This window comes from Notamacropus eugenii, chromosome 1, assembly GCF_028372415.1.
Source record: "Notamacropus eugenii isolate mMacEug1 chromosome 1, mMacEug1.pri_v2, whole genome shotgun sequence".
In the NCBI taxonomy this organism is placed as follows: domain Eukaryota; kingdom Metazoa; phylum Chordata; class Mammalia; order Diprotodontia; family Macropodidae; genus Notamacropus; species Notamacropus eugenii.
This window is the reverse complement of record NC_092872.1, coordinates 708,616,472-708,640,298: the sequence shown is the minus strand read 5'-3', so window position 1 is coordinate 708,640,298 and position 23,827 is coordinate 708,616,472. Positions and strand designations below refer to the sequence as shown.

At 41.6% G+C, this 23,827-nt stretch overlaps 1 protein-coding gene across 1 annotated transcript in view; it reads right to left on the bottom strand.

The window, feature by feature from the left end:
* SNTB2 (syntrophin beta 2) overlaps positions 1 to 23,827 on the bottom strand; it is a 116,211-nt gene that overhangs the window by 45,824 nt on the left and 46,560 nt on the right. Inside the window, exon 2 of the mRNA XM_072636435.1 lies at positions 11,516 to 11,729. Coding sequence (XP_072492536.1) covers positions 11,516 to 11,729 — 214 coding nt within the window. The remainder of the gene's footprint in view (positions 1 to 11,515; positions 11,730 to 23,827) is intronic.

Here is a 23,827-nt window from a genome sequence, read left to right as displayed (position 1 = left end):
TGACCTTGATCCAGAAATCCAAGCTCCTACATCTTTTGGAGGATGATTTATTTCCACTTGATTGGTTTGGCATTGGGTAACTAGCTTGACATCCTGCACACAAATGCTCAAAATTCAGGTACAAACTTATGATACGAAATTTCCTTCACCCCTCCCACTGACCTACTTAGCACTAAATATAGGCATCAGTTTATCCTTACTTTCAGATATAACAAAGTTATTGAAAAGGTTATAGCTGAGTGAAGTAAGCAAAACCATGCGAAAAATATAAGCAAGAGCTTTGTTCAATCATGCAGTTGTATCTGACTCTCCATGACCCTGTGGACCACATCACACCAGTGCTGTCCATGGGGTTTTCTTGGCACAGATGCTGCCATTTTCTTCTCCAGTGGATTAAGGTAAACAGAGGTTAAGAGACTTGCCCAGGGTCACACAACTACTAATGCCTGAGGCCAGATTTGAATTTAAGTCTTCCTGACTCCAGGCACAGCATTCTGTCCACTGAGCCACCCAGCTGCTTCCTATGCAGTAACTATAATGATGTAAAGAAAAACAGAATTTAAAGGTATCTGAACTCTGACTGGCTACAGTGATGAACAGTTGCTGAAACACGTCTACCCCTCTCGGTAAGGTGGGGCACTAAGGGAGCAGAATGGGGACAAGACCATGAGACAACAAGGTGGGGGGAGGAGGTGGCATACTGGAAAATGTTGCTGTTACTCATGACTCCACTGGGGGTTTTCTTGGCAGATACTAGAGTGGTTACCATTTCCTTCTCCAGCTCATTTTGCAGACGGGGCAAACAGGGTGAAGCGACTTGACTTAGAGTCACACAGCTAGGAAATGTCTGAGGTCACAGTTGAACTCAGGTCCTCCCAATGTTTTATCCACTGCAACACCTAGCTGCCCCTATGGGAAACAACTGGGGTGTAAAATGAGGTATCAATATAACTTTGAATAGAATGTGTTTCTTTTGAAATGACAAATTCTAGATCCCTAAACCTTAGGAATCTCAGTCATCAACCTGAAGAATGGTGAAAAAGCGGCTTGATGAAATGTCTGGTCAAACAGTTCAGAAGTGTGTGGACTGAGGGCTGACACGGAATGGAAACAGTTTCTCTAGGCAGGTCCCCAATTAACATTTTAAAAAGTTTAAATGAAAAGGATCCCGAGTTAGAAAATGGAATTACATAAATTACCAAGGCTCCTTCCAGAGCTCAATCAGTCATCTCCAGACTGACCCGAGGACCCAGGAGATCCTTCCTTCTAGAATGCAGCTCTAATTTGATTGGAGAATTACAGCAAATTCTCTTTTTTTTAATAGCCTACCACTGTTTTAAAAGCACAGTTCCAATGAAAACCCCGCTAATAAATACACTATGGCAGTCTGCCAATCATTGCTGAAGCCATAGGAAGGCAAGAGAAAGAAAGCGTGGAAGACAGCCACAGCAGGAGCGGTGTTGGCTTTGGGCCAGACCACTGGGAATTTCTATGAATTACCATTACGCTTTGATCAGATGGATCAAGCTGTGCTTCGGCACCCCATAGCACGGGCCCCCTAAGTTTAGTTGCTCTGGGGTCCTGGATTTTCTTTGGTCTCCCAGATGCTTCTACAGCATTTATTTAATCGATTAAAGACAAATGCTGAGTCCGGTGGCTAGACTGGGAAGTTAACACTTCCACCCTAGTTTATCTGTGGCTCAAAGCCCAAATTATCTTTTGTATGGAAAGTATCCAGGGGGAAGATTATTGAGGCATCCTGTACACGCCCAAAGAAAACAGAGCTGCATTTCCAAAAGGCAGCTGCATGAGAACAACATGTTCCTTCTGAACTATACAGAATGCTAAATAAATATACATTGCCTACAATAGTCACTGGCAAAAAAAAATGGGGTTCCATTGTCTTTTACACGAATCTCTCAACATTGAAGTTAGTTTCCTAACTTCCTACCGGGAAACCCTTGTTACAAGTGGCTCAGAGGCCCATTAGAGCAGTCTTGAAAACTGAAATTAGAGTGGGGATCAGAGAAAACTGAAAGGAACCCCTCATTTGCCCTACTGCCTAACAATGTGTTTGAGATCTAGAAAGTAGAACCATGGAAGAAAGAATAAAGGAAACTTAAAAAAAAAACCTAATCCCAAATGTGACATTTGGGGTAAATAAAAGTAGATCACAATATAAATGGAGGTAGGAAGAAGCATGGACAGATAACAGTTCTTGTGAAAAAAGACCTGGGGCATGTGGACCTCAAAGCTCAAAGAGGGAACCAGGCACCATTGCATGCCCAGAGTGGAAGATCAGGCTCAGTGGCACTGGGCTTGGCCCAATGAGGCCATCTCTGCTTTGGGGAAGCTCCCATCCACATCAGCACTGGCAGGGCAGATCCAAAGTATCCCTTTAAAAATAAGGCAATTAGGAAGGGAAAGCAGCAGCAGCTGAGGGGGGATGGTGTGGATGAAAGGCCAGGAGAGCAAGTCACAAGATGACTAATCAAATGGAAAAGTGATATTTAGCCTGGAGAGGAAAAGACTTGGAGCATGACTCATCCTCTTCAAGAATTTTAAGGGTGCCTTGGTCTAAGAGGGATTAAGCAGACTTACACTTTCGCCCAGCAGGCACAACTGGGGAGAATGAGTAGGGCTAGATTTAGGCTCCATAGGAAGAAAAACTTCCTAAGAATGAGAACTCTCTGAAGGTTGCAGCTTGGAGAGGGAAGGTCTGCCCCTGGAGTCTCCAAGCAGGGGCCCTCTGGGTGTGACCTCTCAGGAAGACTATCCTGGGCCTGGGAACCGCTGAGGTCCCTAAATAGTGTAAGAGCTCATGCCCATAGATAAACAGAGGGCAGCTAGGTGGCACAGTAGGTAGTGCTCTGGGAAGACGTGAGTACAGATTTGACCTTGGACACTTCCTAACTGTATAACCCTGGGCAACTCACTTAACCCCTTCTGCCTCGGTTTCCTCATCTGTATGATGAGCTAGAGAAGAAAATGGCAAAACACTCCAGTATCTTTGCCAAGAAAACTCCATGGCCAGTTCTGACATGCTATGGCATACAGGACCCCCAAAGGGTTGAACATGTCTGAACAGCACAAACAATAAAGAGATTCAGTTGCTTCCGTTTTAATGTTGATCATGGCAGAGTGGACAGTGGGCAGACAGAACTGGAGCATGGCTGATCTAACAGGAAAGACTCATGAAAACTACACCATGGAAAAAACCTCTAGATTTGGAATCAGGAAAGACCCACTTTTGGCATAAGCAAGTCACAACGGAAACCTTGGATTCTTCGTCGGCAAAATAGGTTTAATATGATCTATCTCCCTCCCAGGGATATTGTAAGGTTCAAAAAAAATTATGTGAAGTACTTTGCAACTCACTATAAAAAGTCACCCACTATACTGTTATCATCTTCATGGTTAGGATCCACGACCATCTAAGGATATCTCCTGTCCAGGATTGTAAGGGATCAAATTTCTAAGCAGTAATATTGCTAATTATACAGAACTGACAGTAATGAATGTGCTGATGACAGATGACCTGCTAAAATCTGACTCTTTTAACTGTTCCTACTTGAACTGGTTTGCTCCCCAAGGCTTTACCTTTAGCAGCTGCACTTACAATCAGGTCTTTTTTTTTCCTGTTTTAGAAACATCTGAGGTTTAAGCTGCAGTGTCTGCGGAAGAGTAGAAGCCCCAAACCAGCTCACACCTGAAATGGGACGGGGCTTATATTCACAGAAGCTGGCATGGGGACAGCTCTGAACCATAGAGTGAGGACTTTCTCCCCAAGCGCTCAATGTGAATCTGAAGATTTTCAGTTTGTCTTAAAGCACAAGCCTAATCATGATGTCTCTCTCTCAACTCAAGAAACTTCAGTGGCTCACAGTTGCCCTTCCCTGTGTGGCTGCAGCCTCCTTGCTCCCGGGTTCCGTCTAACCACATCCTGTCTCCTTTCTACTTCCTCCGAGGGATGTGCTCCCCTCTCCCAACTGGAACCTTCTCCTGATGCCTTTAGTTCTCTGCACTTGCTGCCTCCTCTTGTTCTAAAGATCTTGTCGAGATTTCACTGTTTACATGCTCTATCTTCCCAGTAAATTACAAGCTCCTTGAGGACAGGAACTATTGCTTTTTTTTTTTACTTTATATCTCCAGTGAAGGGCAATGTCTGGCACAAAGTACATGCTAATAAATGCTTGTTGGACTGGAAAATGAATAATGTTATTACATTTTACAGAGGGAAAAGTAAGTGGACAGAGAAAATATAGGACTATCTTGCATTACACATTCTGGGCCAGACCTGACTCAGACCCATTAGTTTCAATATTGGAACAAATGAGGAGTGGTGGATTATTCGGCAGTTAACAAAGGGAGATGATAACGCACAGCATTTATATAGCACTTCTAAGGTTTGCAAATGCTTTACAAACATTGTCTCAATTTAACCTCTAATGATCCCCATTTTACATAAGATGAAACAGAAGCAGAGGGCAAGTTTCCTAACCTGATCAGGAGTAAAGTCAAATTTAAACTCAGGTCTAGTATGTTGTCCACCGTGTCCTCTAGTGGTCTACCTGGCCTTGGCGGGAGGACACGTGTCATGATCTGCCAAGACAAGCTTCAAAGGTTCAGCCTCCCCAGCCCCAGGTCCTAGTGGCTACCCTGCACTCAGTCAAGGGGGAGGTCACAGCAGTAGCCTAAGCCCTCAATCTCCTGAGCTAAGCATATCTTCAAGAATGTCTCGTACCTTTTAAGGACAACTCTGCCCAACCTGCATGGGGGAGGGGCTCCAGTACTACAACTACCACAAGCTGATCTTCCAGGGGGCAGCTAGGTGTCGGCCTAGTGTCTGTAGGGCACCAGGCCTGGAGTCAGGAAGGCTCATCTTGCCAAGTTCAAATCCAGCCTCAGACACTTAATAGCAATGTGACCTTGGGCAAGTCATTTAACAGTGCTTGCCTCAGTTTCTTCACATGTTAAAATGAGCTGGAGAAGGAAATGGCAAACCCCTCCATTATCTCTGCCAAGAAAACCCCAAATGGGGACACGACTAAAAATGACTAAACACATGGTCTTTTGGAGGACCTTCCAGTGCTATTGCTAGTATATCCTGACCTCAGGTATTCAAGATTCCTAATACAGACAGAAGAAAAAACTAAAACAGAAAAAAGGCAAAACAAAATGAACAATCATTGAAGAGGTCCTTTCTGATGGCCTGCCCCCTTCCAGATTTCTGCATGGTGTCCTTCCCTCCCCCCTTTTCACAATTTCCTTCTGCTGCCTTCTTCCTGCAGGCAGGAGCTGTCCTGGGCCTTTCTTTCTCTCTGTGGTACCTGACACACAGCAGATGTTTACTGTGTGGAGGGAATTCTGATTTTTATAATAATTGATATAATATGCATAACGTATATACTAATAGATTGGATTTTTCAGTTGCCTTTTCCAGCATGAGTCATACTCCAAAGCAGCTTGAACTGATCTATCAAACTTTCACAAGGCTCACAAAACACTGGATCCTTCTGCAGGTGTGGCTGAAGCTAAGCAGATCAAAGACCCACCAAGCACAGGCCCCACAGGACTCCAGAGCTGTCCTATTGTCTTCTACTGGTGGGTTTGTCCTGGGGATGGCTGCTTGTGATCCTCTGCCTCCTCTCCCCTTGGTGATTTGTGTGTAATCTGTTTTCAATTCAGTCACGTGGAATTCTGATCTGGAGAATTCCTGATTTGCAAATATTTACCTCATAATGAAACTAATTGATTAAACAGCTACCTGGTTACTTTGCCTCTGGCCCGCTGTTTCATCATTCTCAGGTTAGAGATGGTTCAGTAAATTCCTGTTAACAACTAACTGACTGAATCTGGTAGAACACCAGGAAGGAGCGTCTCGGGGTTATATCAAGTCCACGTGGTGGGGAATCCCAGCAGAAACAGCATCAGGACTAGAGCAAAGATGATGACATTTCTTGCAGAGTCACTGACCCTAATTCTATATCAAGGAGAAATGCCCTGTATCACCACGCACTCAGTGTTCCCTGCTGCCAGCCAGGACCTCCCCTTCCCTGGGAGCCCCAGGGCAGGACGGAGGGTAGAAACCAAAAGGAGGACTCTGAGGGACAGCACTCCTTCTTCTGGAGAGGCTTCCACATCCCTCTTGTTGCCAAGGAGCAAGCCACCTCCCAACAGTGCCACACCTTGGTCCTTCAAGCCCTCCCTGCATAGGAGCTATATCATGATCACTAGGTACTACACTAGCTAATTATTTTACATTACAATAATAAATGGGAGCTACCTGGATCTCACTCTTTTGCCACTAAAGTCCATGCCTCTGCCCACTGCCCCCAGCTAGGATCCACAGGGTCCATATCTGTGCCAACTCTGGCCAGGGCCAACTGCTACCCTCTGTGGCAGGGCAGGACCCCTGGAACTCCTGGGGCCTGAGCTGGGACAGAGGGTGGCTATAGTCCTAGGCTCTTTGGTTACCATTACTGCAGCAGGCCTGGGTTACCACAGACCTCCAGGGACCTGCAGGAATGCTGCCGGTGCTGCTGCTGGGACCTGACTCTGCACTATGTGAAGGGAGAAAGACACACCCCAACCAAGCCAGAGACTTCCTGAAGCAGTATCTGCATTCTCTTTCCAGGAGCAAGTAAAATGGTTTTCTGCTGGTGTTGGGCAAATGCTCCTGAGGCCTGAGAGAGAGGAAACAGAGGAAAAAGAGGAAAAAAAGAGACAGACAAGAGAAAAGAGAAACTGAGCCAGAGAAAGCTGAGGGAAAGACAGAGAGAATTATACCGATAGCACATCCCTGCCAATCCTCGCTAATTAAATGGGGATATGTTTGCTCCACTTGTTCCTATCCTCTCCAGGCTCCTGAGAATTTAGTGTTGTCCTTCCATGTGTCTTCCCCAGTGACCTGCACCAAAGAATAATGGCAAAATCCTTGTGGCAAGGTTGCGATTGGTCTCTCAAGTTCCAAATCAGAAAACAAAACAAAACAAACAAACAAAAAAAACCAGAACTCCAACAGCTTCTTCAGCACAGCTGTTAGGCAATCCTAAAATTCCAAGAAATCTCCCCAGGTCCACAGACAATTATGGACTGGTGGAGCTGCAGTCATTTCCCACAGTCCATTTGAATCGAGTCTTGGGAAGGGAATTTTCATTTTAGGAGGCTTAACCAGAGTCAAATAGTGATACTATTAGCAACATAAAAGCATCCATTCTAAACTGGGGGGTGGGCTAGTTAATTCCTCTGGAATTTGTCCTTTTCAAAAGAAGGGAACATTTCATTTCTTTCTCTACCCTAAGAAATTCAGTCCCTTTAGGCTGCTTTGAAGGTAAACTGGGCTCAGAAAGGATCTTCTTGTCCAAACTCTGAAAATCCAAATTACCAGAGACTAGAAGACCCAAAAAAAAGTTGGAAGGCCTAAGACACAGTTTCCAGGAATTTTCTTTAAGGAATCCTCTTAGGGACAAGGAGCATACTCCATATTACTATCCTCTTCTTGCTGAATGGACTCTGACAGTTTACTGTTTTCAGACCCCAGGATCAGGGAGGGGCTTTACCAAGAGCCAAAACTGCCACCAAAGCTCAAAGCTCACTTTCATTGGCACCTCCCAGCTCCTACTTCAATAAGCCAATGGTGTTCCAATTCCACAAGAGTACACCAATTATTCTGGGCTGTGCCTGATTCTGACACACCCTTACTAGGGGCACCATATTGGAACAAAATGTGACAAACACTTGTTGGCCATTCTACAATAAAACAAAAGAGATTTTTTGGCCGTAGCAGGAGAAGGCTATTCAAGTACGCGAAGCAAGGAGGATACCTCGAATAGATGCAGGTGAGGGAAACTCTCTGGTCTACCTTACCCATCACCATCTATCACCTGAACCTCTGACCCCCCCCCCCCCCCCCCCCCCCCCCCCCGCACCTGCCTCGTACTTATTGTACTCAGTCTGAGCCCTCAGTCCCCTGGGCCAACCAAGTCTCTAGGAACATCGCAATACCTTTTAAGGGAAAACTAGGCAGCTAGTTGGCAAAGTGGACACAGTACTGGGCTTGGATTCAGCAATACTGGAATTTGAATCTTGCTTTAGACACTTACTAGCTGCGTAACTGTGAGACTGTCACTTAACCTCAACCAGCCTGACAGGATTGTTGTAAAAATCCTGAGATAATCTACGTAAAGTGTTTCACGAACCTTAAAGCATTACATAAACGCTAGATATGATTACTATTGTTGAGGGTTAGGGCGCTGGTGATGCGGCAGCAGCTCTGGGAACCCCTCTGAACTCTCCTGGAGTATTCCCACATGATCTAACGTTTGCCTGAGGCCATAAGCCTTTCATTATCACGCGGTCCAAACGTCTCTGGCTGCTTCCCATCCTAGACCCTACCAAAATATCTATGCCCAAATCTGTTCCCCCTAAACTAGCCTAGCCCTCCACTGTCTGTTACCTCTCAGTGTCCCCAGATATTTCCCACCCTTGATGCCATCAAAATCCTCCTCTCTTGGTTCTGACCTCTAGTCACCCTAGTCCCATCAAGATCCTTCTTAGATTCCTGCTCAAGACCTAAACCCTTCCTCTCATCACCCAGACTACTAGACCATCCCCTAGATCTTTCCCAGACTTTCTGTATATAAGATCCTCCTTGTATCCATGAAGGCACTCAGATTCAATCTGGCCCACTTATCAATACAAGCATCACAAATGCTTAGATTCAAGAGTTAATCCAATATGACAAATCTTTAATAAACTTTGTTTTTCTCTTTGGCTCAAAGAAGGCTTGAGTCAAATTCATTTGAGCAGGGCCTGGGGTGTTGGTATTTTGGGGTCCCAAGTACCCCAAACTTCAACATATGGTTCCCTAACCTCAACACTGGGAATACCTGAAATACAAGGGTACAGGGTGGGTCTGTCTTGAAAGAATTTGATCACTCAAGCCTTCTATCAGTCAGGGTAGTGAGGTTTTATTATAACACCAATTGGACAGGCAAGATTTCTAATAAATCTGTAGTATTTGTGACTCCAACAGAAGAGGGTAAGATTCCTAGTGAATTTGCACAATTTAACGAGGGTAAGATTGGTACTTTTATTCAGAAAAAGACTGTGAGAAAATCTGGATGAGATTAAGAAGTGGCAAGTAGCCTAGGGTGGTCTGGAGGTAACAGAAAAAAGGTCTATTTGGGATTAAGGAGTGTCAAACTAATTAAGTAATCAAGGTGGGCTGGGGTGGGCCAGATGACTTGCGCAGAGGCTTCAAGTGATCTAAACTATTGAAATGTATGGGAAAATTCAGGGACTGGGTTGCTTTCAAAGCCATGGTCTTTTCCCTTTAAGGGTTCAGGTCCCATCACCCCATCATTACCACTAATAATAACATATTACTCCTACCACACTTGCCCTAGGGTACAAAGTCATAACTGAATTTCTACCTCTTAGACCAAGAGTTCTTCACCTTTTTAAGGTCATGGACAACTTCAACAATCTGATGAACCCTATGGACCTCTTCTCAGAATGATGTTTTTAAATTAAAGGCTAAGATACTCATACATGGATAAGTATAAAACATCATAGTAAATAAGGTCATTGGACAGCTAGATGGCACAGTGGATAGAGCGTCAGGCCTGGAATCAGGGAGACCAGAGTTCAAATCTGGTCTCACTTACTAGCCGTGTGACCCTGAGCAAGTCACTTAATCCTGTTCACCTCAGTTTCCTCATCTGTAAAATTGATGTGGTACAGGCCAAAGCTGAGATCTTCATCCCTTACCCCCAAAAGAATTTGGGTTCCATCTCTTTGAGGGGGAAATGATGAGGTACAGGTCCAAACTGAGACCTTCACCTTTTACCCCAAAAGAATGAGTCCCAATTGTCCATTGGCCCTGGAAAATCTCACCTTGAACTCTCCTTGAATCTTCCCACTTAATTTGGTTTTCATGCCCAAATCTGTTACCCTTAACCTAGCCTAACCCTCCATTGTCTGTTACCTTCAGATTGCCTCCTGCTACTTCCCACCCTTGATCCCATTTTCTTCCTTCCGAGTGTCTGACCTCTAGTCACCTCAGCTACTGACCATTCCCATCAAGAACCTCCCTAAACCCTTGGCCAAGCCTAGATTCCTCTCACAATCTTTCTGTGTATAAGATCCACCTTGACTCCACGAAAATGCTCAGATTCAATCTAGCTCACATTCAATCTGGCCTTCTAGCATTAGTGATACAAATGCTCAAATACCTTAAGAATCTAGCTAATGGTGATATTTTTTAAGAGTCTGGTCAATATGGTGGATCTTTAATAAACTTTGTTTTTCTTTGGTGGAAAAAAGATTTGAGTTGAATTCATTCAGGCAGGACCCTACATTTTGGAATTTTGGGGGTGGAACACCCCTAAACCTCGATAAAATGAGCTAGAAAAGGAAACGACAAACTATCTTTGCCAAGAAAACCCCAAATGGGGTCATGCAGAGTCAGACATGACTCAACAATAAATAAGGTCATTATACTGGTGTAAATTATACAAGTCTAAGGAGGACAATGTTAGCAACAGAAGAGATGAAAGACGTTAGAACAGAGGATGAGCATGGAGATGAGATGGGCAACAGATGACATTCAAGCTGCCTCTAACTGGAGGAAAAAATCAGAATCACAGAATGTCCTGGAAGAAATCCTAGAGATCACCTAGTTCAGCATCTTCACTTTACAGGTGAGGATACTTGGTCCAGAGAAACAAAATGATTTATGCAAGTATGTTGAGGTCTAGGGGTATTGGGAATCCCAAAATTCAAGGACAAACAACATAGGTCCTGCCTCAAATTTGACCCAAGACTTCTTTCAGACAGAGATAAGGTTTATGAAAACACCATGGGCTGGGTAAGATTTTAAGAATTCACATTGTTGGCCAGATTTTAAGAATCTGAGCATTTGTGACTCTGGTATTAACAAGCAGACCAGACTGAATCTGAGTACTTTAATGGACGCAAAATGGACCTTTTTTACAGAAGATCGTAGAAAGATCTGGATGTGATCTAGGAGTGGCCAAGTAGTTTGGGGTGAACAGACAAGGGGTCTAGATGTTATTAAGGAGAAGGTGGGGCCAGGTATAGACAATGAGGGTCACAATGAAAGAGCAGCTAAAAGGATTATTTGCCAGTTAAAAGGAGAATGCCAGAGACTTGGCCATGTGGGAAAGTTCAAGGGAGGTGAAGGGGTTTCCAGGGCCCATAGCCCATCATGTCCATGGGGATGCTACCACCCTGTACATATGATTATGGCATGGCCAGGACCCAGACTCAGGTCTCCTATTCCCTGGCCGCAATCATATAAAGACTTTTTACCTTCTAAGAAGAATATAAAATATATAAGTAAGAAGAACAAATATGGGAGTTTAGACCCCTCTTCTACGAAGGATAACCCATTCAACAGGAACATATCGGCAGCTTAGTCCCCCTCTTGCCTCCCAGTTTTACAAAGTCACCAATATTCTGTTCTGTTCACCCATTATATCCCTCTCACCTGTTCTCCAGATCTGGCATACTCAGGTTCCTAGTAGCAAAACACATTTTGAGAGGGATGACCTTCCTATCCTTGGTGCCATGTTGGTGTTTGGGGGAGCCAGAGTCCTCGCTGCCACTAAAGCTCGGTGACTGGGGGGTGACCCCTTCCCAGGGCAGATCGGATACCAGTGATGGCTTCTTGATATACGGGGTCACTTCCCGGATGAACTTGACTACGAACAAAATCAGGATAGAGAAGCAAATTAGTCCTTTTGCCTTTTCTAGAAATGTACAACTGAAAAACAACTATGTTCTTAACATAAAATATATAGGGAAATATCTTATTCTTTATAAGTGGCATGTTACTCTCAGGACGTGGGAAAAGACATTTTAAAAACAAATCTAGGGGGAGAGGGAAAGAAAAAAAAAGAAATTTACATGATAACTATTATATATTTAAATGAAATAGCAAGTTGTACATAATAGATTTACAGTTTTATGTGCAATCTTTTTTGTAATATACTATGTTGTGAAAATCCTTGTTTATCCCATAAATTAAAAATTAAATAAAATTCTAAATCTAAATTTTTGGACTGTTATAAAATGATAGTTTCATCTCACTACATGGGAAACATGCCCTTTGCCTTTATTTCTCATGGAACAGACTGTGCAAAAATGTATGGAGATAAAAATCTTCATGCCCCAGGAACTAGACAGGTTGAGGTGACTTTATCTCAAGCTATATTAAAATAAAAAACAAACAGCTGGATGCAGTTCAATCAAACTCACAACAATCAATGCCTGATTACTCCACTATGAGCCATAAATGGTGCATCAACATTTCACTGGCCCATCACCCCCCGCGTTTCAGTGAGTCAGACCATTAGCAACACTCTAGGAAGTGAAAAAGAATCATAAAAAAGAAAAGTATATCAATGATGTACAGTATCAGAAAGATGTCAAATACTGTAAATTTTCACCTGCTTCCTTGTTTTCAATGTGTACAGAAACAAAAAAAAATTTTTAATTAAGGACATTCTAAAAATATACATTGCCTAATAGAGTACTGTAAGCCTATCACTTCAAATATAACTATCTGGGGAAAAGGTTGCAAGTTTTAGCTGTGGTCAGCAAAAGAATCAGGGCTATTGTTGTATAAGTTACATGACAAGACCTGCTGAAATTAAACACAATGCAGAAAACAGCTGAGGCCAGCAATTTGGGGAGAGTATTGGTGTTTTTATATCATAGTTCTTTCTGGGTGGGAAGTGCAAAGGGCTAATTTAACTCTTTCATGGTACCAAAGAAAATCTTTCATCTTCAAAAAATAAACTAGGGCCCCATACCCATAAAAATGTTTGTTTCACGTTTAAATCTAGCTTTGTTCTTTAAGAGGCTGACTCAGGCCTTTAAAGTCACGTACTTTCAAGGGGATTCCATTTTGAGGACTCTGGCAACAATAACCAACAGTTTCCAGTTACTGCCAAAAGCTAAAATATGATTTTTAACATTCTGGTCATTTCACACAATTTCTGCTGTGAAAGATACACTGACTGCTATAATTCAAGTTCAAATATTCCCCAAAGGAGTCTGGGTCTACTATGAAAGTCATCTGATCCAAAATACTTTCAGTTGGATACCAAACCCACAGCAAGCAAACTGGCAATTTGAATGAATAACAAACACTACTTCTTGGGTGGATTCATTAGGAAGGCAATGGTCACCATAACTTGACCATATCCAGACTAACAGCTAAGGAAACATCTAGCAGCCTTTGTCTGGTGGCGGGGAGCCATGTTATACACACTACCTGGGAAAAAGCTGAGCCCATCCTTGAGAGACATGAAAGTACACGGGAATTCCCACTGAGCCTCTTCAAGGAACTTGAAGAAGTTGTTGTTGAGTCATTTTCAATTGTGTCCAACTCTTCCTGACCCCATTTGGGGTTTTCTTGGCAAAGATACTGGAGTGGTTTGCCATTTCCTTCTCCAGCTCATTTGACAGATGAGGAAACTGAGGCAAATAAAGTTCAGTAACTTGCCCAGAGTCACACAGCTTTTAAGGTGTCTGAGGCCAGATTTGAACTCAAGAAAAATGAGTCTTCCTGACTCCTGGCACTCTATCCACAGCCATCTAGTAGCCCTCAGAGAAGGCCTACAGCTATATTTTTGTTCTAAAAGTATGGTTAGTTACCTTGCCTGCTCAAAGGCCTCAGTCTTTCTACACGGCTAACTCAGAGGAAAGGAAACAGTCACTAGCTTTCCCCAACTGCACCATATTTAATTCATGGTATTTAGTCAAATTGTGGCTGGGGGGAGAGGAGATTTTACTAAGGGGAAAAATATATAATATACAAATATGCAATATTTTTCCCCTTAGTAAAATCTCTTCTCTACCTGCTGCAATTTAAGTAAATACTGGAGCCTGGAAAGTATTTTAGGAGTTTTAATGCCAATGTGATTAGATTTCTTTTTTTCCCTTTTTCCAGAAAACTATTACTGTTGTCCAATGCCTACCTTCTCAAATTTCAGCTTTAAAGAATCACTGACAACAATTACCTATCCACTCAAAAGAGAGACAAACATCCAGCAGAGCCTGGCTATAATGATGCCCTCAGGGTCCCTGCAGGGGTAGGGAAGTGGGGGGACCCACCGTCATAACACTTTCCTTTAGATCTTTGAATAATTACAGCCTCCTGGATACAATCCAAGACAGTGAATTCTGCTCCATGATGCAAACAAAAATACTGAGGCTCCAGAAAACTAATGGTATATCTTGGTTTGGTGAAATATACAACACAATTCACTTCTCAACCCGGTGCCATCTGGCTCTCCAAGTCATAAAGCCAGAAGCTGCCGTTCTTCAAAGTTAACAGCCATCTCTTAATTGCCACATAGGATGGGTTTCTCAGCCATCTTAAACTCCCTGCAGCCTTAGACACTGATCCATCCTTCTCTATCTGTTTTTGTGCAATCATCATTTGCATTGTTCTCCATAATGGTGGCTTTTGTCTCCCTTCCAAGCTGTAGCTCTGGATCACAAGCTGCCCACCAGATGTCCGAAAGATGTCTCCAATTCAATTCATCCAAAATAGAACTTGGCGCTTTCCCCCCAAACTTACCCCTCTTCTGAACATCTGTCTTTCTGTCTTTCCAGTGGCCCAGGCTGTGCTGTCAGTGTCACAGCATATCCCTCATTCTCAGATGCCCACATGGTCACCAAATCTGTTGTTCCGACCTTCTGGACTCCCTCATCTGGTCCGTTCTCCCACCCACAATCCACCCTGCTAGGATTTGTGATCTTATTCTCTCTCACACAAGGCTACATTCCTGCCAGACCAGCCCACTTGCTCAGCTCAAGTACCAGCTCTGGAAATGAGGCCTTTCTTGACATACCCGCTCACCCCAGCTGCCTGAGGGAATCACTGTATATTGTTATTTCTCAAGATAGACTATAGGCTTCCTGAGGTCAGGAACTATTTCATTTTGCCATATCCTTATAATAATAACTAATACTTATATAGCGCTTACTATGTACCAGGCACTGTGCTAAGTGCTTCATAATTATTATCTCACTGATTTTCACAACAACCCTGGGAGGTAGGTGCTATTATTATCCCTATTTTACAGGTAAAGAAACAGGCAAACAGATGTTAAGTAACTTACACAACTAAGAAATGTCGAAGGTCAAATCTGCACTCAGGTCTTCCAGACTCCAGGTCCAGTGCTTTATCCACCATACCACCTACCTTGCCCAAGTGTCCTAGCACACAGTGGACACTTAATATTAAATACGTTAGCTTTGCTGATTTATCCCAGTTTTGACATCACTTACAATCATCAGGAAGCAGAACAAATAAGAGGGCTTCTGTGGGGAGGTCAGCACTTATTTTTTCCACTGCTAACCTTGAAATGCAACATGTAACATACAACTTAGGTTTTCTAAAAGCAGAATGAAAAAGTGAGCCTGAAAAGTCAGAGCCCCAAGGAACAGCTTTTATTTCAATGTTGATGGTAACAAGACTCCCCAGAAAGAAAGAACATCATGGAGAGATTTTGTAGAAGAGGAGAAAAACAACTTGTGTCAAAGCTCCAGCATCCTCTCCAGTCATTTCCAGAAGGGCCAAAGAAAGGACCTGGAAATAAAGACACCAACCAGGAGAGAACGGCTCTTTTCTAGTAGAGTCTGACACCACTGTCATACAGGATTAAGTTGGTTCGATCTGAATCTATCCCAAGGTGTAGGTAATTGATTCTGAATGGTAGGGCACCTCTGCAAGTTCTCCTTGGATACCTCATTGTGACACAGAGGCTACGTCAGGAAAGACAAGTTTTGTGAGACTCTACCATGCTGAAGGAAGGAGGCCTCATCACCAGAAGACTGGCCACCCATCATGATTCCCTTTGCCAGGGCAACAAAGAAAACAAGGAAAATAACAAAATGACGCCCGGTCCTCAGCAGTGGTAATGACAAAGTGGTGGGAGACAGACGGGACTAAGAATCAGAAATTTAGACTATCTATAAGCATTTAGATGTAAGACCCTTGACCAATGAACACTAAGGAGACAAACTACTGGGGACAAAATGGATCACTACTGGGCTTAGAGTTAAGACATCTAATTTCACATCCTGTCTCAAGCATGTCTTGCCCAGTGTGGTACTGGGCAAGTCACTTAAATTCTCAGTCTCAATTTCCTCAACTATAAAATGGAATTTTATTTTCCATTTTAAATGGAACAGTACTCATCTCAAAGGGTGGTTGGGAGTATAAAATGAAATAATTTATGTAGCTTGTTTTACAAATCTCAAAGCACCACTATTATAAATGAAATCAGAAAACAGAAGGAAGGTGCAGCTAAATGGAAGGATGGCTTCATAGGTTCTCCTTGGAGAGACAAATACTACAGTTGGTGGAAAGAGTTTTCTTGTTGGATGTTCAAATACAAAGAACATCCTTTCTTGGGACACCTGATCATCTTGCACTTCAGTGCACATGAGAAAATATCTGCAAAATGACCATTATGAAAATAATTTCAGTTTCTGTACTAACATGTTGAAAAAGATGAAGTAGTAAAATCCTACAAAGAATTCAGTAAGACTCAAAAATCAAAATATTCTTTGATCTTCCGTGACATAAATGTGAAGACAGAACTAAGCAAGGTCAGTGAAAAACATGGTAGAAAATGTGGTTCAGTGGTAAATGAATGAGACCTCTAAAAACTTGTAGACTGCACAGACTACCGCCTTACACATCAAGAACTCTTTATTCAAGAAAAGAATCCATAGTGGGCATCAAATAATATCATTTTTAAAAAGTAACTGATAATATTTTAATAGACAGGAAATTACTCATTACTGATGTGGAAGTCATTCCAAAATCATCCATCTCTGTATAACCAGACCACTTGCTTACAAGAGCAAATAGAAAAATATTTAACTAGAAGCATAAAATGAGGGTGTGAGGCAGCTGGTAGTGCAATGGAGAGTGTACTGGGCTTGAATAAGGAAGAAGTGAGTTCAAATCTAGACACTTACAAGCTGTATGCCTTGGGCAAATGATTTCCCCTATACCTCACTGGTTGTTGTGGAGCTTAAAGGAAATTATATCTGTAAAGTGATAAGACAGTACCTGGCACACAGTAGGCACTTAATAAATGTTGAATGCCTGAAAAAAACATATGGTATTCAATGAAAACAACTCCAACCTGACCTACTGAAACAAGTTATTTATGCCAAATATTGGGAAATGGATGGAGTAAAGGGCATTAGCAATGACTGCAACAATTTCATGCAAAAAAATGTAATGGATGTAACCAATCGCCTTCACAAGAAAAAATACATGATACAATAGAAAGGGGGATGGATTTTGAGTCAAAGGTTTGAATCCTGGCTCTGTCATTTCCTACCTATGGGACTTTGGCTAAGTTACTTACCTTCCCTGACCTCAGTTTCCTCATCTGCAAAAAAGAGCGGGTTAGACTTGTGGAAGAAATGGACAAAAATTGTATACTGAGTATACAGAGTGGGGAAAATATCTCCCCAGAAATCATCACTTCACAGGTCAAAGAAATGTAGCCTGCAGAGTAATGTAAATAAAAACAAGGCTCAGTATTCAATCTCAAAAGGAGGCACCTCCTCTATCTTAGACCTCTGTTCCACTTAAACATTCTGAAGAGAATGAGATCTCTCACCACAAGATGGTCTGCTGAGATTAACTACAGGGAAACATTCCCAAACAGAGCAGACCAGATCCTGGACACCAAGATTAGGAAATTATAACCCAAGGTTAAGACACCCCTCCCCATCACACGACATCCTGTCCCTCCCAAATAAGGAAAAGTGGCTGGGTAGTCCCACCTGATAGGTCCCTTTTCTGCCTGCCCTAAAGCTGGATAAAACCCTGAATATGCGCATAGCTCCTTCTGTTCTGTGGAGTTGCTAGCCACTGGGCAATCACCCATTTGCCATGCTAATTAAATTTTAAATCTTCTAGCCTGACCTCTTGATATATGGACCTCCAGTCAAACAGACACAGGTGGGAGGAATCACTCTCCCGGAGGGTTCTAGGTCCTCTACACTGGAGCAACCTCTACGGTTTTGTTCCGCCCTAAATCTATGATCTTATGAAGAATCTAAAGCAGCAAACAACTGACTATTTTCCAAAAGAAGAGCCATGGTAGGCAAGGGCAGCCAATTCATTCATAAAATACTACAGAGAAGAATGGTAAAAGACTACATTACAACATTACATCACCTCCTAAGACACCAAGAAGTGTGGGAGAAAGGGAAGGTTAGATGGGTAGGGAAAGGAAGAAAGGTGAAAGAAAGCTTGGTGTGCTCATCAACTGGAAAATGGATTAACAAATTCTGACAGATAAATGTAATAGAATATTATCATGTTATTTGTAAACAACAAAGAGCCAACCAACTCTGTTGAATAGATAACTTCAGTGTATGTGATTCAATCTACAGCAAGACAAACTATGGTCCAGAGACATGAGTTAAAATTTTATCATCAAGTTTGGCTATATTGTTATCACTTGACCTTCCACAGGTGGCAAGCAACAGGCTGTCAAATTACCCTAACTTTACTCTTGTGTCCTCACTGGCACATTTCATTTTCTAGTTAAGTCATCTCTGATATTTTTATTTGCAGTCATCGGGTTTGTGGGTTGTTGTGATGATCAAATAAGATGATGTAACGTAATTTGTTAATCTCAAAACCTACCAATGTAAATGTCAATTACTATTACAAACTTAAAAGCACTGTTATGCAATATGAATTCCAACATGGGCACCATAAAATCTTTACATACTCCCACTGGAATTAGGCTCTGTTCTGAATTCAGTTGCTTAGACTTCAAATTCATCAGCCAAGCTCAACAAAAAGACTTGATAGCTGACACCACTCAAATTTCTAAGTTTGCACCTCCCAGTTCTTCTAGGTAACAAATTAAAATGTTATTCAAATATTAGTTGCTACTTTCTTCTCAAAACTAGAAAAATTATGCAGCCTACATTTTTTCTGTGGGGCTAGTAGTTCCAGAGGGGCACCTAGGGGGTTTAATGGATGGAGCTTGGGCTTAGAATCAGGAAGACTCATCTTAATGAGTTCAAATCCAGCCTCAGACACTTACCACTTGTGTGACCCTGGATAAGGCACATACCCCTGGTTGCCTCAGTTTCCTCATCTATAACGAGCTGGAGAAGGAAATGTTGAAACCACTCTTTGCCAAGAAAACCCCAAATGGGGTCACAGGGAGTTGGACACAAACAGCCACACTACTTCCAAAATTACTTATCTCTGGATTTATTGCCACCACAAGCTAAAGGAGTCTTTCTCCAAAGCCACAACCACCTCTCTCCTATCACTTGATTAGCAGTACTTGGCTTCTTCATCAGATCGATCTGTCATCTTATTTTACATCTTTAAGAAACTCTTCATGCAAATGAAGCAGAACTATCAAACAAGTGCTTAAGATTCATGAGTCCAACACGCTGGGATATAAATCTGTCCTAATATTTATAATAAAGTTTCATGTTTGTCTTGCAATTTTTAACAGTTTATGAGTCTTCTTTCTTTCTGTATTTCAGTCTAAACTCTGATCAAGCACATAAAAGCAGATGAAATTTTTCTTCTGTGTTCTCAAGTTACCAGTGGACTAGAAGAATCAAGAACTAGGGTTTCTTCTAAACTTTAATAGTCCCGTGCCCCCCAAACCAGAAATAAGGTGGCCTTTGGCTCTGGTGCCCAGTAGATGAAAACTTCTAATTTTAAAATTAAGGCTTTTTAATGATAAATTTATATTACATAAACACATACATATACATATACACAGTCATGACCCAACTCTAAGTTGAATATCTATCACTTGTGTATGAAAATATTAGTTTCCAGATTTTCATATGTACACAGACAAAAAACATAGAACAAGCTATATTTGAAAAATTTGGAGGTTTGGACTATATAGGGTGTAATTTCTCCCTAGAAGTACGGGATCCTTTACTACTAACCTTACATAGTTGAGTATCTATGGCTCATTTAAAATGTAAACATTTCTTGAATAAATGCAAAGGAGGGGGCTTTTGGCATTTCCCCTCAAAATATAATGTATATATGTATATTTTATATATATGTATATATACACACACGTACACACACACATACACAATCTCAAACACCCAGTCTCAGAACAAATACATAGCCCAACACACAGAAAACATTCAAAGGGTGCATAAGAATAAGTTAGTGGTCATAATGTTTCTTTACTGATGATAATGGGAGGCTTCAGCCAAAGTATTATTTCTCTTTGATAAATTACCTCCTTTGCTCAAAGAAATGTTTGTGCAATTTAACCAAATGCCACTGAAAGTCTTACACATTACCTTACTCAGTTTGGTTGCTTGGAGACTGTGCTATCTCAAACACAGAAATCTGAAATCAGTTTGGTTTGCCATTCTATAGCTCCCCCAACTCAGGAAAGAAATCCTTTTTTTCTCACAAGAAATTCACTGAAAAAACAAAGAGTTCCCAACTATGATTTTAATTCCTCAATCCTTGAAGGATGCTGCTGGAACTCAACACCTTTTTATGGCTGGAAACGTACACAGTTTCCCAATATCTCAAGGTCAGAAAACAGTCATAGTCTGGTGCACTCTCAGATGGTAATATTTCCTCTTCAAAAGAAGGTAAATTTGGACGACTAGAGGCTGCCCAGTTAACTTGGGATTTACTGGCTAGATGTCTCTCCTCTCCTCTCCTCTCCTTCTCTCTTCTCCCTTCTCTCCCTTCTCTTCCTTTCTTTTCCTTTCCTTTCCTTTCCCAAAACCTTAAATCTAGTTCACTCTGAAGCCCATAGATTGGACAATAGGTCCTGCCCAAGCTCCACGTAATGAATGACTGTTCTCAGGACCCTCCTGGCTTAGAGGGATTATGAATAGTAACTGTTTTCCTTCCTTCCCTTCCCTTCCAGCTCGATTTAATTAGTTTTTCTTTTGCTCATTAAAAGGGTCATTCCCCCAACTACTTCTTAAAGAGGAATATTCATTGAAATGGGCATTACCTCACTTTAAGTGAGAACTTGAAAAGGCCTTAGCCTAAAAGGCCAAGGTCTCCCATTGCATCCCAGGCTATCTCCAGTCATCTTGATGCATATCTGGTCACTGGATTCAGATGGCTCTGGAGGAGAAGTGAGGCTGGTGACCTGCACAGCCTTCCCTCAGTCAAAACAAAGTCAAGTGTGAGTCATGTCACCATTTCTCTGATGGCTTGGTCTTCTTTGGCAACAAAGGATGAACACACATGCAGTAGATCCTTCCACAGCTCCCCTTTTGCTCACATTGGGGAAAAAACAACCAGAAAAAAAGCAGAGCTGCCGCAGGCATGGGCAAGACTGTAGAGGTGGAGGATAAAGGATGAAGAAGGAAGAAGCTCTCCCATCCAAGGGGAGTGGGGGGGAAATGAAGGTTACTTAACAGACAACATGAGAAAGGAGCTTTCCATCTGCTCCTCTTCCCACTCCAAACCCCTAGAAATGTAATAGTTTAAATAAAAGACTATTGCCAGGCTTGGCCAAATAGTGGACTATCTGTTATTCTAGGCAGAAAAGAGGGTCACCCTAAGTTAAACAGGAGGCTTTCTACTTGTAATGGACCTGTGTAGAACCCACTATTATAGAAATATTTATGGTCAAGAAACCTAAAAAGCAATGATTAAATTATTCTGAATACTAATAAAAAAATAGGCATTTTGGTAATTAATTTTAGGAGGCTTAGAGACCCAGAATAAACAGCAATTAACAGTATTCGTGTAAATGTTTCAAAGTCCTTGAGGGTTTAGTTCCTCTTTCATTCTCCTGAAAGGAAGGTAGTTTAAAAAAGCCACAATATACACTAGAGTGTGATCTTTTTTTTTTTTGAGATCCTCACTTCCTTCCTTAGTCACCACCTACTCTGACAATCCAAATATCAAAAATAATCATTAAAACCAATCTCTCTGTTCACATTTTAAATTTTTATTTCATTTTTTATATCACTTTCATTACTGAACGTGTATCCCCCTCCCACTCAGTGACCCATCCCTTGTAAGAGGCAGTTTTTCTGAAGAAAAGTTATCATTAATAAATTTAATAACGTGCAAAGCAGACCATGTTACATGACTTAAAAAGGCTGAGTTTGTAATGATATATTGTGAAAAGCCAGTAGTGGATTAAAAATGCCAGTTATATTCTCAAGTGGAAATGTCCATATTCCTTTGATTTATTAAAATAACCTATAGAAGAGATCACAAAAATTGTTTCCAACTCAAGCTTTCAACCAGTAAACTTTTTCTCATATCAAGTACACCAGGACCAGAAAAGGGTTACCAGATTGATATTACATCTTTATGTGTTTTCTACTAGAAAAAATTCTAGCAGTTCCAATAAACACAAAAACTGTATGTGAAATTCTAACACAAATGGGATGCAGCCTGGTTTAGCTGGATAAACTGGATAATTTGTTTTGGAACAGTGACCCAAGAAATAAACTATAGAGGGAAATACAATATTAACCCAACACAATAGATGCGTTCCAAGGGTCAGCAAACACTCCTTCCTGAACATTCAGCTGGAGTCACCCCTGAGGAATGAAGAGGCTATCCAAGTTTCCACATCTTTAGCACTTTGTAATTATTTTTTATTGTACAAAAGAAATGCTGTTAGTTGTTGCCAGGGCTTTGCTGTCTTCAGGGATTTTCTGACCAATTTGGCAGAACTAGCTCGGTTCAGAGGAGAGAGAGGAATACAAAGGTCTCTTTTCACATTTATCCCTCTCTCTTCCCTTCTCTTTCATGACTGAGCTCAGAAACAAATTTTTTGGATGTTATTAGATGGTCAACAAATGCAAAAAGAATTCATAAAACACCTACTAGGAGCAAGATACAGTGCTGGATCCTGAAGGTATAACTACTGACCACCAAAACAATCGAAAAATGTTCTTGCCTTCAGGAAGCTTACTTTCCAGGGGAAAAAAAGACTATTTTCCAGAGAAAAGAATCAAGCAATGCCCCCAAAATTCAACACCATGTGGTTTACAAGGAATTCTACATTATCAATGATGATTATCCAGAAGGACAAAATCTGTGTTAGTTTTCATCATTTCATTCCCTGCATCTAGGGACATGATTCACACATAGTAGGGTACTTAAATGTTTATTTAGTTGAACTGATCTGAACTATTTGAATTTCTTAAATTTTTATATTACAGGGCAATCCTGAAAAGAAAAATATCTTAGGAAGGTAACAATTTATATTTTTAAAAATATTCCATTTCAAGAGAAGGGGATATTTGGAGAGAATCAATAACTGAAACAACCCCAACGCTTACAATTATAAACAAGTGTGACCAGGCTAGAACTCCTCTCTGGCATATCAACATCTGACCCATGTTAGTTACTGTAAGGCAGCACAGCATGGTGGATGGAGACCTGGATGAAGTCAGGTGCCCATGTTCAAATCCTACCTAGTTCTGTCATTTACAAACCATGCAACCTTTGGCAAGGCATTAAACCATTTTGATACTCTGTTCCTTGTGTGTAAAAATGGGATACTCCCACTTACTATACTATTCACTTCATAGTATTGTCTGGAAAGCACATTAGAAAACATGAAGTGGTACATAAATGTGAGCTACTCTTTTGGGGAAGGAACTGTTACTCAGGAGGTTAAGGGACCAGGTTAATGAAGCCCCTGGTTTCTGCAGTTTTCTAATCACAAACTGCTCTGATCATCTCTGAAAGAAGGGTATCTGCTGCTGCTTAAAATAAGAAACTGATGAAAAGGTGTAGGGCAGA